The sequence below is a fragment of the Centroberyx affinis genome, unplaced genomic scaffold (genome assembly GCF_046629955.1).
Source record: "Centroberyx affinis isolate AG114_WGS23_722 - 3 ecotype Tasmania unplaced genomic scaffold, CSIRO-AGI_Caff_v1 ptg003285l_1, whole genome shotgun sequence".
Classification (NCBI taxonomy): Eukaryota; Metazoa; Chordata; class Actinopteri; order Beryciformes; family Berycidae; genus Centroberyx; species Centroberyx affinis.
This window is the reverse complement of record NW_027281299.1, coordinates 129,345-143,138: the sequence shown is the minus strand read 5'-3', so window position 1 is coordinate 143,138 and position 13,794 is coordinate 129,345. Positions and strand designations below refer to the sequence as shown.

Below are 13,794 nucleotides of genomic sequence, written 5' to 3'. Positions count from 1 at the left end.
TACATTACATTTCACAGCCAATTAGATACAACGGCCTTTTGCAATAGAGGGGCATAAAAAGCCTAAGGACAAAGTGAAAGCTAAGGAGAAATGAAAACAACAATAGACTGGAAAATGATTAGAATCAATAAAGGAGAGAAAAGGAGAGGAGAGACAAAATAGTTTTATTTAGAGGTAAAACAGCAGTGAAGAGTGCAGCAGAAATTAGGAAACAGCCTACAAGAAGTCATTAATACTACGGTAGTCAAGAGGTTACTCAACAGTTTTGAGTGAGGAAGAAAAGAGAAATGAGAGAAAACAGAGAGAAACATGACAGTCAATGCAGAGTGAGATAAGGCAACAGTAGATAAGGGTTTTAAGTACCGTGATGAGAGGAGCAGGCTCTCAAGAGATTGCTCTTTACTGCAATCCCCAGATGTGAATGAGTTCAATGTGAAGCGGGGTGGGAAAGCAGCTCAGCAAATACCTTTCGCTAGATAAGTAAAAGTAAAACAAATCTTGCTTCATCTCATCTGACAGACGGGAGAAATAACAGAGAGCGTAGAGAGTAGCAACAGGCTCATCAGGCAGTGAGATACAGAACCATGACGACAGAAAGACAGGATATGTTAGTTAGGTTATATGGACAGAAAAGAAAACCTGGCTTTACAGAATCAGCTATTTGTATCACATACATAGAAAATGATACAGGACTAATAGTGAAAGCCGTATGAAAAATGTCACAGAGGTAGATTGTGAGAAAAGCAAAAAATAAATGAAATTCCAACTACATCCAGACAAACTTTAGTTCCAGGTTTATCACATTGCAACCGGAAAAGAGAAATAATAATAATACCAGTGTCATAGCTGTCTCTCTAATTGACCAGTGATGATGCGTGCTCACACACACACACACACACACACACACACACGCACACACACGCACACACACTCACACACGCACACAGATAGAGAAAGCTAGTAAATCCTTGACAAAAGCCTGTGTCATCAAAAATAAGTCATTTAACATTGTACAACATTGTAACGTTGTACAGTTTGACCCGTGAAACTTCAAAAAAAAAGAATCTTAGATATGAATCACAAAAAACTCTCACAGTATTTTGCACCTTAACCAGCCGTAACCAACTCCCCTCATGTAGTGTTAGCCATCTTTCCAGGGGAAGAGCTGTTTAGGCCACAGCAATGCTCTTTAAATTTTGCAAACAGTCAATTGTTAAATAAAAGTTTTAAGCAACTGTCTATAAATTAGATAGTATCCTCTTCCATGTACTAAATATTCTTTAGTAGAAAGACTAGTAAATGGGTCCTACAGTATTTACAAGTACAGTCTGTTTAGTCTCTCGAGGAGCGGTTGTGATGGAGACAGGAGGGAGCACCTTTTCCATATTTCCAAAGCTTAAGGATCTCATAACCTGTCCTGCAGCGTCCATGGATCAGCCAATCCCAGAGTCAGAGAGAGACGTCTTTGCTCCCATTGGGCGGCTCAGTAAGGGGTGAAGCGGTTGTATCCTCCTCGGTACAAACTGGCCTAAAACAGAAGCAGAAAAGAAAAAGCCCTGAGTTGGTCGCTATAGATGTATTTTGCTCTTGATAGAGGCAGTAGAGGTTTTGACTTTACTCACCATTGTACCAACCCCATATGTTGTTGTTGGTCCAACTGAGTGGTGATAGGGATCTGTAGCCGTGGCATAAACCCGTCCATATCTGGAGAACACATAAATCACAGATATTAATGTCATGACAGACCATATATTTTACCATGACTCTGTGTAACTTGATAGGTAAAGCATGGCACTAAGAACGCCAGCGTTAGGGGTTTGATTCCCACTTGGGCCGCCCATACTAATTATATGCACTCATGGTAATGAAAGGTGTGCTGGGTAAAAGTGTCCACCACATGGTAAATGTTACAAGTAAAAAATCTGCTTATTTGGGATGGCACAGAGCCTTTTCATATAGCCTTTATGCAGTGGCCTTATCTTTTCTGAGCACACTAAATACCTGTAGGTGTAACACCAACAGTCTGTGCTGTACCTATTTCCCCATCATTTTTTTCAATACACATTTATGATTGTGTGCAATGTTTTGTCTGCCTACCCATCGCTGTAGGTTGCTGTGGCAGCAGATGCTGATTGAGCCACTCTATACGCTGCAGGATAGCCACCCTGATTGAAAAAAATGAAATAATATGAGTACAGCAACAGCAAGCAGGAAACTGAATTAAAAAATTAAATATGTGGGAAATGTGTGGCTGCTTACATAGACTTCTGCTCCATACAGCCCATCTTGATACACCACTCTGATAAAAGTATAAACAATATTGAAATGTTTTGTAGTGAATGAAGTGAATGTTGACCATCATTGTTCATTGGATGAAGAGAGTCTCACCCGGGATAGGCGGGGACAGCGGCGGGTGTGGCTGCAGCAGAGCGGATGGTGTTGTAGACGGCCCGGCCTCGGCCGCGCAGCGCAGAGCCCCGGTAGGCCAGGGTGGGAGTCGCTACTGGGTAGGGGAAACTGGCAACTGAGCGAACAGGGAGGGAGACAAGGAACAGTAAGGTGAACAACGCTGATGATTTCAGGACGAGCTGTATCTCCGAGGGGAACTTTGCTCACCTGTGTAGAGCTCAGGTGCGTACATCGCTCCCATGACAGGGTTGATCTTCCACCCAGAAGCTGCACATAAAGGAATAAAATAAAAATGAGCTTGTTTTCCACTAGCTTTAACTGGAAGCTACCCAGGATCCCTCCATCCCAAAGAGAATTGATAAGGTGCCTTACTTGAAACCTCTCCATTCACAAGAGGCGTCTGGGGCTTCTTAGTAACGACTCTGGCCGTGGCGTTATTAACCTGCGGAGAGAAAGAACAGGGCAAAGACAATGATAATTGTTGATTATGTAGTATAGTAATGAGGGAAACTACTAATGGCAGGAAATTCTTTCTCACCTCAATCTTCCTCCCTTCCACAATTGTCCCGTTCAGTTTTTCTCTTGCTCGGTCTGCCTCCATTGCACTCTCAAAGGTCACAAACCCAAAGCCCTGCAGGTTTGAATGTTCATATTGCTTATTTCTTTTACTTTAATGTTTATTAAAAATCATTTTCAAATCGATTTCAGCTCTGATAATATTTCTGTCACAGTTCAATGATAGTCTACTCACCTTTGATCCTCTCTCATTGAAGATGATTTCTACATCCAGAATCTTGCCAAATTGCTAAAAATATCAGAGTAAGATTTCAGTTAGTTTAGTTTTCAGTGTAATGGGATTTTAGTTATACACAGAGGCAGTAATTACATTCAGATTGCCCGAAAACAGAATAATATTTTGTGAATACTGTGCAATCCTATGGGCTTCAGTTTAGAGGTAGGGAGAAATGCATCTCTTACCCCAAACATCTGCCTGAGGTCCGGGTCTCTGAAGCGGAAAGGGATGTTGGAGACATGGAGGCGTTTCGGTTGGGCCTTACCTGACCCCTCCTCCTCACTGCCACTGCCTGCTCCGCCCCCCGATGACACCGATACACTCAAAGACTGAGGGTCAGAGGTCACAGGGGCCAGGGCATCCTCCTGACAAATGAGAACATGTCGGACAGGAGGAGGAGAGGGAGCAGAGGGGAAGGCAAAGAAGAATGGACAAGAAGAGAGGACAAGAAGGACAGGAAAAGTGGAAATAGGTAAAGAAAGATGGAACACAAAGGATGGAAAAAGAAGGGAATGAGATGAGAATAGGTGTGAAGAAAAATGGGGGAGGGGGTTCAATAGAAAGGCAAAGAAAGAAAGAAATTATACAGGGATCTAAGAATATGCTAGGAATATACTTGGTTCATGCAGTGGACCACTTGAATGGTCAACTATTTTATCATTTGGTCATGAAATTATTTTTTTTTTTACATCAAATTCGTCAAGATCTATCAGAAAATTTCTGTGTTTATGTAATAATTCAATTGCATAAGCTTCACATTGCATTAGACAAAACATTGATCATTTTCATGAGGTCAGGTAATCAAAACCAAGTTCAAAGAGCATTCAGCACCCAGTGATCCTTCTCAGGCAAATGTGAGGAGGCGTGAAAAGGGGCTCCATTTTAGTGAGGCGTCTTTGAACACATGCCCGTTAGACTGATGTACTGTATACTGCCAATCAAAAGATACTCAGATACCGATAATAAAAATAACTTCAGCTGTAGCTAATAAAGTAATATACAGTTTTTAAGTTCCCCTGAAAAATAAGGAGGGGCTGTAACTCTCTGACTAGTTACCTTACTGTAAATTTTACATGGATATGCATACAATCTAAACAGTTGTCAACAGTTGTACAATGTAAACTGTGAAATAGATATAAAACTGTGGTATGGTACAATCTATCTGATTAAATTTCCCCCATGCAGAACAATTCAAGAAATAATGTGCCAAAACCAAAACATCCACTATCCCACAATGCACCACGATGCTAGTGTGTGTGTGTGTGTGCGCATGTGTGTGTTGGTCAACCAGCGTCATCAACTGTTGCAAAAATGTTAAATATTTTTTAAAACAAATGAATGAGTCCAAACAAGAAAATGAGAATGAAAAGTACTACAACAAAGGCAAAACAAAAATATAGGTGAGCTTCAGCAGTGAGGGAAAGAGAGGTGCGAGGGAGCAGGGTGCAGGTCAAAGAAAAAAAAAAGAAACAACAAAAAAACAAAAAAAAGCAAAGAAAAATCACAAAAGTGGAGAAGTATCTTGACATGTGAAAAAGTAAATTGTAATGAAAATCAAAATTGCAATCCCTTATGCAGAGGTGAAGACGTAGGTATTAGCATTCTAGTACCGAGAGGCAGATAGATAGACAGTGAGAAAGGCCTCAGTGCAGCAATAAAAGATAAATTAAAACAAAAATAGAACGTGAACAAGGCAAAGAAGTTGCGCAAGAAGCTTGAAAAGGAGAGGGGGGGAGGGAAGGCATGGGGGAGGGGGCAGAGGTCAAAACTGAACGTTCCAACAGGGTCAGTCTAGGGTCACGGTGCTGCTTTTCTGCCAAGGGTTAAAGGTCATTTTTCAAGGGGCATACTGTAATTAATAGGTGGGGACAGATACAAAAGGGCTGGCAGAGACACTTTACACAAACAGGTACATATATACACAGGCTGCTGTACTACAGCTGGCCACGGCTAACTACAGTAGACAGAGTTCACACCAACACATTCGCTCACACACACATAGACACATCACACACAGACAGGAGGTGGGAGGAGGGGGGTGGGGGGGGTAGAGGGGGGGACAGGGAGGAGGTTGAGTTGGGTGGTGGTGTCATGTCACGATGCAGAATTGTTTTCTGGACCTGAGCGATATTTCAGAGGGGGAGGGGGTCATCCGGTCAGCCTCCACCCTTTGACCCCCCCTCTGTGGCGACGTCTCAACTTTTCCCCCGAAAATCAGCACGGACCTTGTATGTCGGGGGCTCTAGTGATGGAATATATAGATGGGGCCACAAAACACCAGTTATATGAGAGTAGAAAGAGAGATGTGCTGCAGCTGGCTGTACACCTTGAGTAATTACCTCTGTCTCATCTGAAGGTGACTTGATTAGTGTACGACTTTTATTTACTGAAATAAAGTGTGTTGTATTTACATGGTAAAAGACACATCCTACCTTAAATTTACATACCAAAGATTTCATTTTAATTCAATCCACTGAAGTAAAAAAGTCAATCTAGTGTTATTACAGTAATTACTTTTTTACCTTTTTTGATTTTTTTTTTTGATACCTCATTTCTTTTCTGAGTTGCAAGACCCACAAAAACTCATACATTCTACTTCATGTACAACTCTCCACACTTCAAACCTTTATTATGAACACAAGCTTTCACAGATGTAATGTTGACAGATTATCAATGTTATTTCCAGATTAATAAAACAGGGGAGAGGAGGAAAAGGAGGGGATTCATTTTCAACAACAAATCCCCTCTCAGCTGTCCCCCAATTTGCTCTAGTGAGTGTCGGGGGGATTCCCTTACATGGACACAGCAGTGGAGGCGGGGCTCTAAATATAGAAGTACCAGGAAACTCTATCTGTCCATGTTCCTCTGCTAGGAGATATGGATGGGCTACCTGAGAGATTTCACCAAGCACATCACCCGATTGATCCAATTAAGGCAGATCATACACTTTTCATCTGAAGTTCTTGTCATAATGTAAAAGTGCATTAATGATTACCAAATAGTCCTTACCGTGTTGCCGGACACCAGAGTCTCCGCCCCCTCATGCTGCGGGCCCTGGTAAACTCTGAGTTGGGGGTGTTCTGCGTACTCTGAACTGGGATGGGCGGGGCTAAAATCTAGAGGCGGTAGTCTGCCTGCAGATGTTGGCGGACCTTGACCTGGTGGGGGGTAGGAGGGAGGCGGTGCGTAGACCTGAGGCAGGGCCGGGTCACCGCTGCCAGGGCCGGCCTCCTGGGCAGGCCCTCCCTGAGAGAGAGAGAGAGACGGGGGAAGGAGGAGGGGGGATCAGTCACCGATATCAGACAGGATATCAGATGTCAGATGTGTAAACAAACTGACCATCAAGTGGGATTACTGGTAAATCCCTTTTTTTTTTACTTACACTAATTAATTGTTAAATACAAACTGTGTGAGTCTGAATATAAAGTTTATGATGTATTAACAATCATCAAATAAAAACAAATCTCTCCACTATACCATGATGATAATGACAGAAAGGTCAATTGTCAAGCTTGGATATTAAAAGCACATCTGGTCACTAATCCCAATTTCCAAAAGTCTGTCTGCTAGTTGAAGCCTAAATCATTTTACTTCTAGTACAAACACTACAATGAAAAAAATCCCCTACAACTGCCAGGCAGACTTTTTACATTTTACTGACTGATAGAGACATTAAGTTAAATACTTAACAAGAACCATTCAGTATAGGTTTAAAATCTTTCTTTTTCCTTAAATCACACTATTCTTCATCAAATAAATGTTTGTGTCAGAACTGAACAAATAACCAGATTTAGCCTCCTTCAGCATTTGAGAAACAGAGCCACCATTCAGCTGAGAAACATACATGTTGGCACACAACATGAAAAAAAAACTAAACTAAAACACACCACAACAGAGGTGAACAATCATCAGATGCAGTCTGGATGAAAGAGAATTACACAGTTGCGAACTAAACGGATTGTCTTACCCCTTTACTGCATTCCTCGTTCTCTGATGCATTGTCCAACAACTGCCGCATGTTTTAATGCCAGCCATCCACCCGCCCACCGCACCATAAGTTAAACTCATCCACCAATCAAATCAAACGACTGCCAGAGCAAAGAGAGGACCGGGGGCCACACCAGCTGTGGGCATTTGTACCTGTCAATCACCTTGTTCCCCACACCCACCCTGTCTTCACTTTACACACACACACACACCCCGACACACACCCACACACACACACACACACATACACGAGACAGAGTTCTTCCCCCAAGTTGAGGTATTTATGAATGTAAATGCTCCTTCTGTTGCTGAACAGTATATCACAGTAAAGGTCACCACTAAGAATAACACAATTGAAAAGGGCTACATGGTTTTTATTACTTTACAGATGCATTTTTAAAACAAGCGCTCCCCAACTCCTTTCCCATGACATTAAAACATGCAAATCACATGTGTTTGTATGTTCAGTTGCCTCCGAACTAACTGAGTCTTTTATCTACAAGTTCGTTTTTTTTTAAATTCTTGTTTATTTTCTGTTCAGAGTGATGGCTATTTAAAAACCAGTGCCTTAAAACATTGGAAAGCCTGCTGGGAAATAGTTTCCAGAATCCATCAGCTCTTGTTCCAATAACATTTTAAGCTTCTTGCTCAAATATTTAAGTACCATAAACAGTGCTTTGGTGGCTGTGAGGGGTATTACAACAACATGGGTGAACACGTGACAGAAAGATCATATTTTCCCTCCTCCAGCACCTCAAATATTACCGCACCGTTAAACTTATTTTCATGCTTCCTCATGCAAACAGAATGCCACAAGTCAGTTAATCCTGGAACCAGCTTTAGGATCGAGGGAAGCTCTGGTATAATTAATAGTTCTCTCCTGTGCCGTCTCGTATATCTGTCTATCAGCTGTTGCAGTTAAGAGGTGGGAGGAATTAGAGATAGATAGATAAAAGAGGAAAGGACGGAGGCATGGTTGAAGGAGCGTGAAATCAAAACTCTGTTACTCTGTTAACATCTTTGTTGTCGCCATCCTGCTTCTAAATTTTGCAAAGTACAGTACAGAGATGGACTGTCCTTCAGTATCTATGTGGCTTTCTCCTCGGTTGACACTCATAAATTCCATCGACTCTCAATTTAGCCTCTCAATGGCCGCCTTAGCTATCATGCAGTGGGACATAGTGTGACTGGAATATATTTCTGAACATGTCAACACTAACTTGTGCCTGTATTGTGTCCCATTTATCACAAGAAACAGCCAATATCTGACTGTTTCAGATAGAAAGTGACAGAAGGGAGGGGGAGATAATAGTAGATTGTATTTCCCACCTATCTTTACACCAACCACTGCTCCTTCAGTATCACAGTGTCAGCAACCACACTGTCTCCCCTCTCCTCCTTGCAGTCTTTTTTTTTAAACTTCCATTTGTTCCCTCTTTCCTTCCTCCCCCTCCTCAGCTGTCAGCTTGTGGTCAGAGGTCAACGGTTCTGGGCCAGGTGGCTGCTGAGACAGTTGCAGGAGGATTTACACACAGACGACACTGCAGATGTGGCCTTTTAGTGTTGGCCAACTTACAGAAGTCAGGAATATGTACCATGAGACAGGAACATTATTGAACATTGTTAGGCGCATATAATGTCCAGACTGCTAAAAAGTCAATATTTAAATATACAATAGGGATAAATGCACACTAGGTGGATCCAGGAATCACATCCTCTGTTGCATTTTGTATTTGTATTTTAAGTATGCTTGACTACAGACAACAAGATAGGTGACAGAATGACAGAATCTCCCTGTGATTATCTGGTCTGAAGAGGAGGGCTAAAAATACAGCCGGTGTGATAAAAGAGACAAGGTAGACAGATTCCAGACACATTGGAGCTGTAATGGCATGTCAGGGACTCTTACACACACACACACACACACACACACACACGCACAGCCTGTTGGCATCACTACGACCAGTGGACTAAAGATAACCACTAATGTGTCCTTACAATTAAAATAAATAAGATCTGTTGCAATGTGTGTGCCTCTGCCAGCTGCCATCAGGCCCTCTTCGACTTGTCACTACTCTAATCTCTCTTGTGCATGAGCAATGTGGGCATCACTAGACTAAATTAGAGACAATATTTGGCTTTTATCAACTCCAGGAAATAAAGGCCCTTTACAATTTTCTGCTGAATCAAATGTTTTCCTCCTCACTGGGCTTGATTAGCTCATCTAGATATCATATTGCCCATTTCTACACTGAAATTAATTCCTGTTTCACCATAAAATCCATTTAGCTATGGATTTTACTTGATTTTATTTCATTTTTCTCCTATAGCAACACATTTAGTCACCCTTGAATCCTGGGGCATTGAGTCACCTTAGCCAATGACTCAAATCAAAACACATTCAAACAACAGCAGCTGTACTGGGAGAGAGGGACAGCTTACTTAGATTGCACATGTGCTGATGTAGGCCTACGTGGAAAACATACATGTGAGAGAGAAACTGAGAGATTTAGAGATATGGAAGGAATAAGAGAGTTTACCTGAACTATGCTGGGGTAGCATGAGGTTGTCTGTGGATAGACAGGCAGTCCATAAGGCTGGAGGATCACAGTAGGTGAGGAGAGCATAGCCCAAAAAAACACAAACAAGGAGACGGGGGGAACGATGGGAAGATGGGAGGAAAAAGAGGAGAGCAGGGGGGAAAAGGAAGGGTTGAAATGCACACGGCCGAGCAAGCAGTCAGACTAAGGAAAAAAACAAAAAAATAAGAATCCGACAGAAGGAAACAGAAGATCCAAGAGAGTGAGGGAAAGACTGAGAAGATATGAGGAATCTATTAACCTCAGATTTAAAATAAAAAACACAAAAAAACTCCACAAAACAACTGATCCTGTCCAGAAAAGACAGGATAGAGACTAATGAAAGAGAAAGCGAGAGAACTTCTGTGTGTCCATCAGTTGATCAGCCTGACAGACAGAAACACATGCTCAGGGTCCCGTTTCAGAGTTATATAAATAGTCACCCTGTCCTTCCCTCTGAGTTTACCACCTTACCACCCTCTCTCACACACTTTGTCACCCAGGTTTTCTCTGTCATTGTTACACACATTAACAATAATATGCATAATAACCTATTCCAAAACGCTTTGAAGGCGCCCGTCAGTGTGTGAGATTAATAAGACCTCAGGTTATTTGGCTCCTTGTGCATATGCTCCACTTTAGCTTTGCAAAGCACAGACAGCTGGACACACACACACACACACACACACACACACACACACACACACACACACACACACACACACACACACACACACACACACACACACACACACACACCATGAAGCTTGAACTTTAAATGTTGTAAAAGCGGTTGTTTTCGGTTTGACCAGCAGAGGGGAACAAGACTAACATTCCTACTTCCGTTTGGGCGGAGGCATGATGGGATATGTAGTGTACGTCAGCCGTATAAATTAACGGGATTGTCATTTGACTTCCTCTTTACTGCGCGAGCCTGAGCGAGACAGGTACGAGCGGCAACTTTATGGTCTTTACTACTATGTAAATAACACACAGACGTCTAAATATACAGCAGCGTTTATAGGCAATGCATTGAAACATCACTGTATCGGGGAACATGTCTTCGAACAAGTCAACGTAGCATTTTCCAGTGGTTTAACGTTATATGGGAATAGCTAACTCGGCTAAGCTAGCTAGTCACCATGACACCGAACAACGTGGGTTGATCGCTGCGGCCTAGTCGTGTGGTTGATAGTCTGTTTTAAATGCACATTTTACATATCCATTTCAACTTACATAGACACAATTTGTCGTGCGTTACACTTTTATAAAGTCAAGTAAGGACATTGTACCTCTGTTAATACATAAGCATTGTAGCTATTATGTTTAGGAGGGAAACGTACGTTGTTTAAAGGATAACGCCGGTGTAATTTTGTTAACCTATCGCCGTTAATGCCCATGAAAAATGTAACTCATCAGATGTTGTACAGTCAGAAGCTACTGTTTGTTATACTTAAGATTTGCCTTTTATAGGCTCCCATTTTCTTCAGAAATGCATTAAAACATCTCGCGGAGAAATGCTCTTGCCTTGAATAACGTGGTCTGGCAGTCCTAACGTGACTGTAAGGCCACAATCCTTTAAGTTAAAACGTAACTTTCGTTGTGCCTCTTCACTAGCACCAGAAGTAACAGTGCGCATTAATTAAGTGAAAATAGTGCCCCATTAAACTCAAATTACATGATGTATTAATTAAAAACAAAACAACCAGAGCCTTTGACTTCCGTAAAGTAAATCTGCAGTAGCTTCTGACTGTCAAATAAATCTTTGGTTTTAGACTTTTCATTGGCAACAATGGTGATGGGGAAAAATTACAATTGCTATCCTTTTAATGTCAGTTATTGGCAGACCAAGTAGACATTTTAACCTGACGATTAGACAGACTAGATGAACATGGACCTATGAGGTGTGTCTGCAATCAATGGGCCATCAGTCTGTCACTTATTGCTGCTGGTTGGCTAATGTCAGATTTGTCTTCACCCCACAGGCACTACTAGGCCACCATGCCCGTTGCCAGGAGTTGGGTTTGTCGCAAGACTTATGTCACCCCCCGCCGCCCCTTCGAGAAGTCCCGTCTCGACCAGGAGTTGAAACTTATTGGTATGCTTTGTTTTCATTAACATAAGCCTTAAAATACACAACTTTGACATGACTTGAAGACCTTGCTGATCTTGCAGTTTGACTAATTTCTGACCGCATTCTTTCAGGCGAGTATGGACTGAGGAACAAGCGTGAGGTGTGGAGGGTCAAGTTCACCCTGGCCAAGATTCGCAAGGCTGCCAGAGAACTGCTCACTCTGGATGAGAAGGATCCCAAGCGTCTCTTTGAAGGTAAGCAATATTTGGTGGTAGTAGTAGAGTAGTGTTAACTGCTGTTGTGTTGGCCGATGATTTAAATATTAACAGTCAGATTTTCTGTGGTGTCAAGAATTCCTCGTCAATGAGGCCAAGTTAGTCGACCTGAAGCAAGTGCGCAGGTGTTATTTTAAAAAGGTTAACTTGTGTATATACCTGTACTATTGTTTGGGTTATTTTATAAATGGCTCCTGTTTGGTTTCTCAGGTAACGCTCTGCTTAGGCGTCTGGTGAGGATCGGTGTGCTGGACGAGGGTAAGATGAAGCTCGATTACATCCTGGGTCTGAAGGTTGAAGACTTCTTGGAGAGGAGGCTCCAGACTCAGGTCTTCAAGCTTGGTCTCGCCAAGAGCATCCACCATGCCCGTGTCCTTATCCGCCAGAGGCACATTCGGTAAGATCTTGGGGAATGACAATCTAGATTGATGGGTCATAATCTAAAGTCTTCGGAGGGTTAACACAGCACCAGACTCATGAGAAACTCTCAATGCTTCCTCTTCCATCAGAGGGCCGCCCACTTGTATCACTCTCCGCTGAGAGCAATTAAACATTTCAGCAAGGTCAATTCGGTTTCAAAGCCGTATACCTTGTCAGTAGAAATTGCCCAGAGCCAATCCTGCCACCGAGAGGGCTCAGACTGTGCCACTGTGGCTTTGTGGCTGTCAGGTAAGGTATGGGGGATTGCACCTCGGGCAAGTGTAACTCACAGCACATAAAAAATCAACTAATGCCTCACTTGGCATAAAGCGATGTACCATTTACTCAGGCTGATGATTTAAATATATATATTCAGACTCTCTGTGGTGTCACGAATTCCTCGTCAATGAAGCCTGCTGTAAGATGATGGAACTAGTCTGTCGTCAATATGGATTGTAGACTAACAAACTTGGATCAATGACAACCCGACCTATTTTTGCAAGGCAAATTGTGGTTGTCAGTCCTTTACTTCAGCCTCTTACAGTTACATTTTCCACTATCATGGTGGATTTTGAAAGTAGAACATATGAAATGGACAAATTGAACCTGACTTCTAAAGTGTCCTTCATCTGTCCCTGTATCTTGCAGCGTGCGCAAGCAGGTGGTGAACATCCCCTCCTTCGTGGTTCGCCTGGACAGCCAGAAGCACATTGACTTCTCCCTGAGGTCTCCATACGGCGGTGGACGCCCAGGCCGCGTCAAGAGAAAGAATGCCAAGAAGGGCCAGGGTGGAGCCGGAGGAGCCGACGACGAAGAGGAGGATTAAGAAGGGGGTCGTCTGGGGAGTGTGTTCTGATACTTCCTGTTCCTTCAAATTTTCAATAAAAATCTTTGGTTCAACCAGAGAACTGTCTTGTCTGATTTATACCTGAAATATTTGCTGTAATTGCAAGTTGACACTGGAATCACTGCTGGCTGACATAGCCTCCATCATGGGTTTTTGAGTAGTAAATGAGAAAAAGATTTTGAGGTGTTAGTGCAAGTTCATATCAAGGAACTGGTGATTCCTCCAGTGTGCAAAAGGATAAGAGTACACTGGCCATCTAATGAAAGTATGGTGTGCCTTTGCATGCTCTGCTTGAAGACAGTCAATCTGTCAATGAGCATGTGAGAATGGTACAGTCCAGCCCCTGCGATAAGAATGGCATGGTCCGCTCTCTAGTGGGCGGGGTCCTCACCTTCCACCCAGGAAGTAAA

The 13,794-nt window shown here is 42.6% G+C and overlaps 2 protein-coding genes across 2 annotated transcripts; one reads left to right on the top strand and one right to left on the bottom strand.

The window, feature by feature from the left end:
• Positions 1-1,467: 1,467 nt before the first annotated feature.
• Positions 1,468-9,816, bottom strand: rbfox1l (RNA binding fox-1 homolog 1, like). The gene is made up of 12 exons (XM_071538530.1): positions 9,730-9,816; positions 6,212-6,448; positions 3,388-3,567; positions 3,161-3,214; positions 2,948-3,040; positions 2,782-2,851; positions 2,617-2,676; positions 2,389-2,524; positions 2,260-2,299; positions 2,098-2,165; positions 1,623-1,704; positions 1,468-1,528 (listed from the first exon to the last, which is right to left on the bottom strand). The coding sequence occupies exons 1-12, from the start codon at positions 9,814-9,816 to the stop codon at positions 1,484-1,486; spliced, it is 1,152 nt and encodes a 383-aa protein (XP_071394631.1). The 3' UTR covers positions 1,468-1,483.
• An 858-nt stretch (positions 9,817-10,674) lies between these two features.
• Positions 10,675-13,445, top strand: rps9 (ribosomal protein S9). The gene is made up of 5 exons (XM_071538537.1): positions 10,675-10,715; positions 11,754-11,866; positions 11,974-12,096; positions 12,328-12,514; positions 13,186-13,445. The coding sequence occupies exons 2-5, from the start codon at positions 11,770-11,772 to the stop codon at positions 13,361-13,363; spliced, it is 585 nt and encodes a 194-aa protein (XP_071394638.1). The 5' UTR covers positions 10,675-10,715; positions 11,754-11,769; the 3' UTR covers positions 13,364-13,445.
• Positions 13,446-13,794: the final 349 nt, after the last annotated feature.

What these genes read in the sequence shown, in the direction of transcription:
- rbfox1l (XM_071538530.1), bottom strand. Translation starts at nt 9,816, where the DNA reads ATGCTCTCCTCACCTACTGTGATCCTCCAGCCTTATGGACTGCCTGTC. An exon ending in TGTGAATGGAGAGGTTTCAA is followed by an intron (nt 2,677 to 2,781) that starts GTAAGGCACCTT and finishes CTTTATGTGCAG; the next exon opens with CTTCTGGGTGGAAGATCAAC. An exon ending in GCTGTCCCCGCCTATCCCGG is followed by an intron (nt 2,300 to 2,388) that starts GTGAGACTCTCT and finishes TACTTTTATCAG; the next exon opens with AGTGGTGTATCAAGATGGGC.
- rps9 (XM_071538537.1), top strand. Translation starts at nt 11,770, where the DNA reads ATGCCCGTTGCCAGGAGTTGGGTTTGTCGCAAGACTTATGTCACCCCC. An exon ending in TCCCAAGCGTCTCTTTGAAG is followed by an intron (nt 12,097 to 12,327) that starts GTAAGCAATATT and finishes TTGGTTTCTCAG; the next exon opens with GTAACGCTCTGCTTAGGCGT. An exon ending in ATCCGCCAGAGGCACATTCG is followed by an intron (nt 12,515 to 13,185) that starts GTAAGATCTTGG and finishes TGTATCTTGCAG; the next exon opens with CGTGCGCAAGCAGGTGGTGA.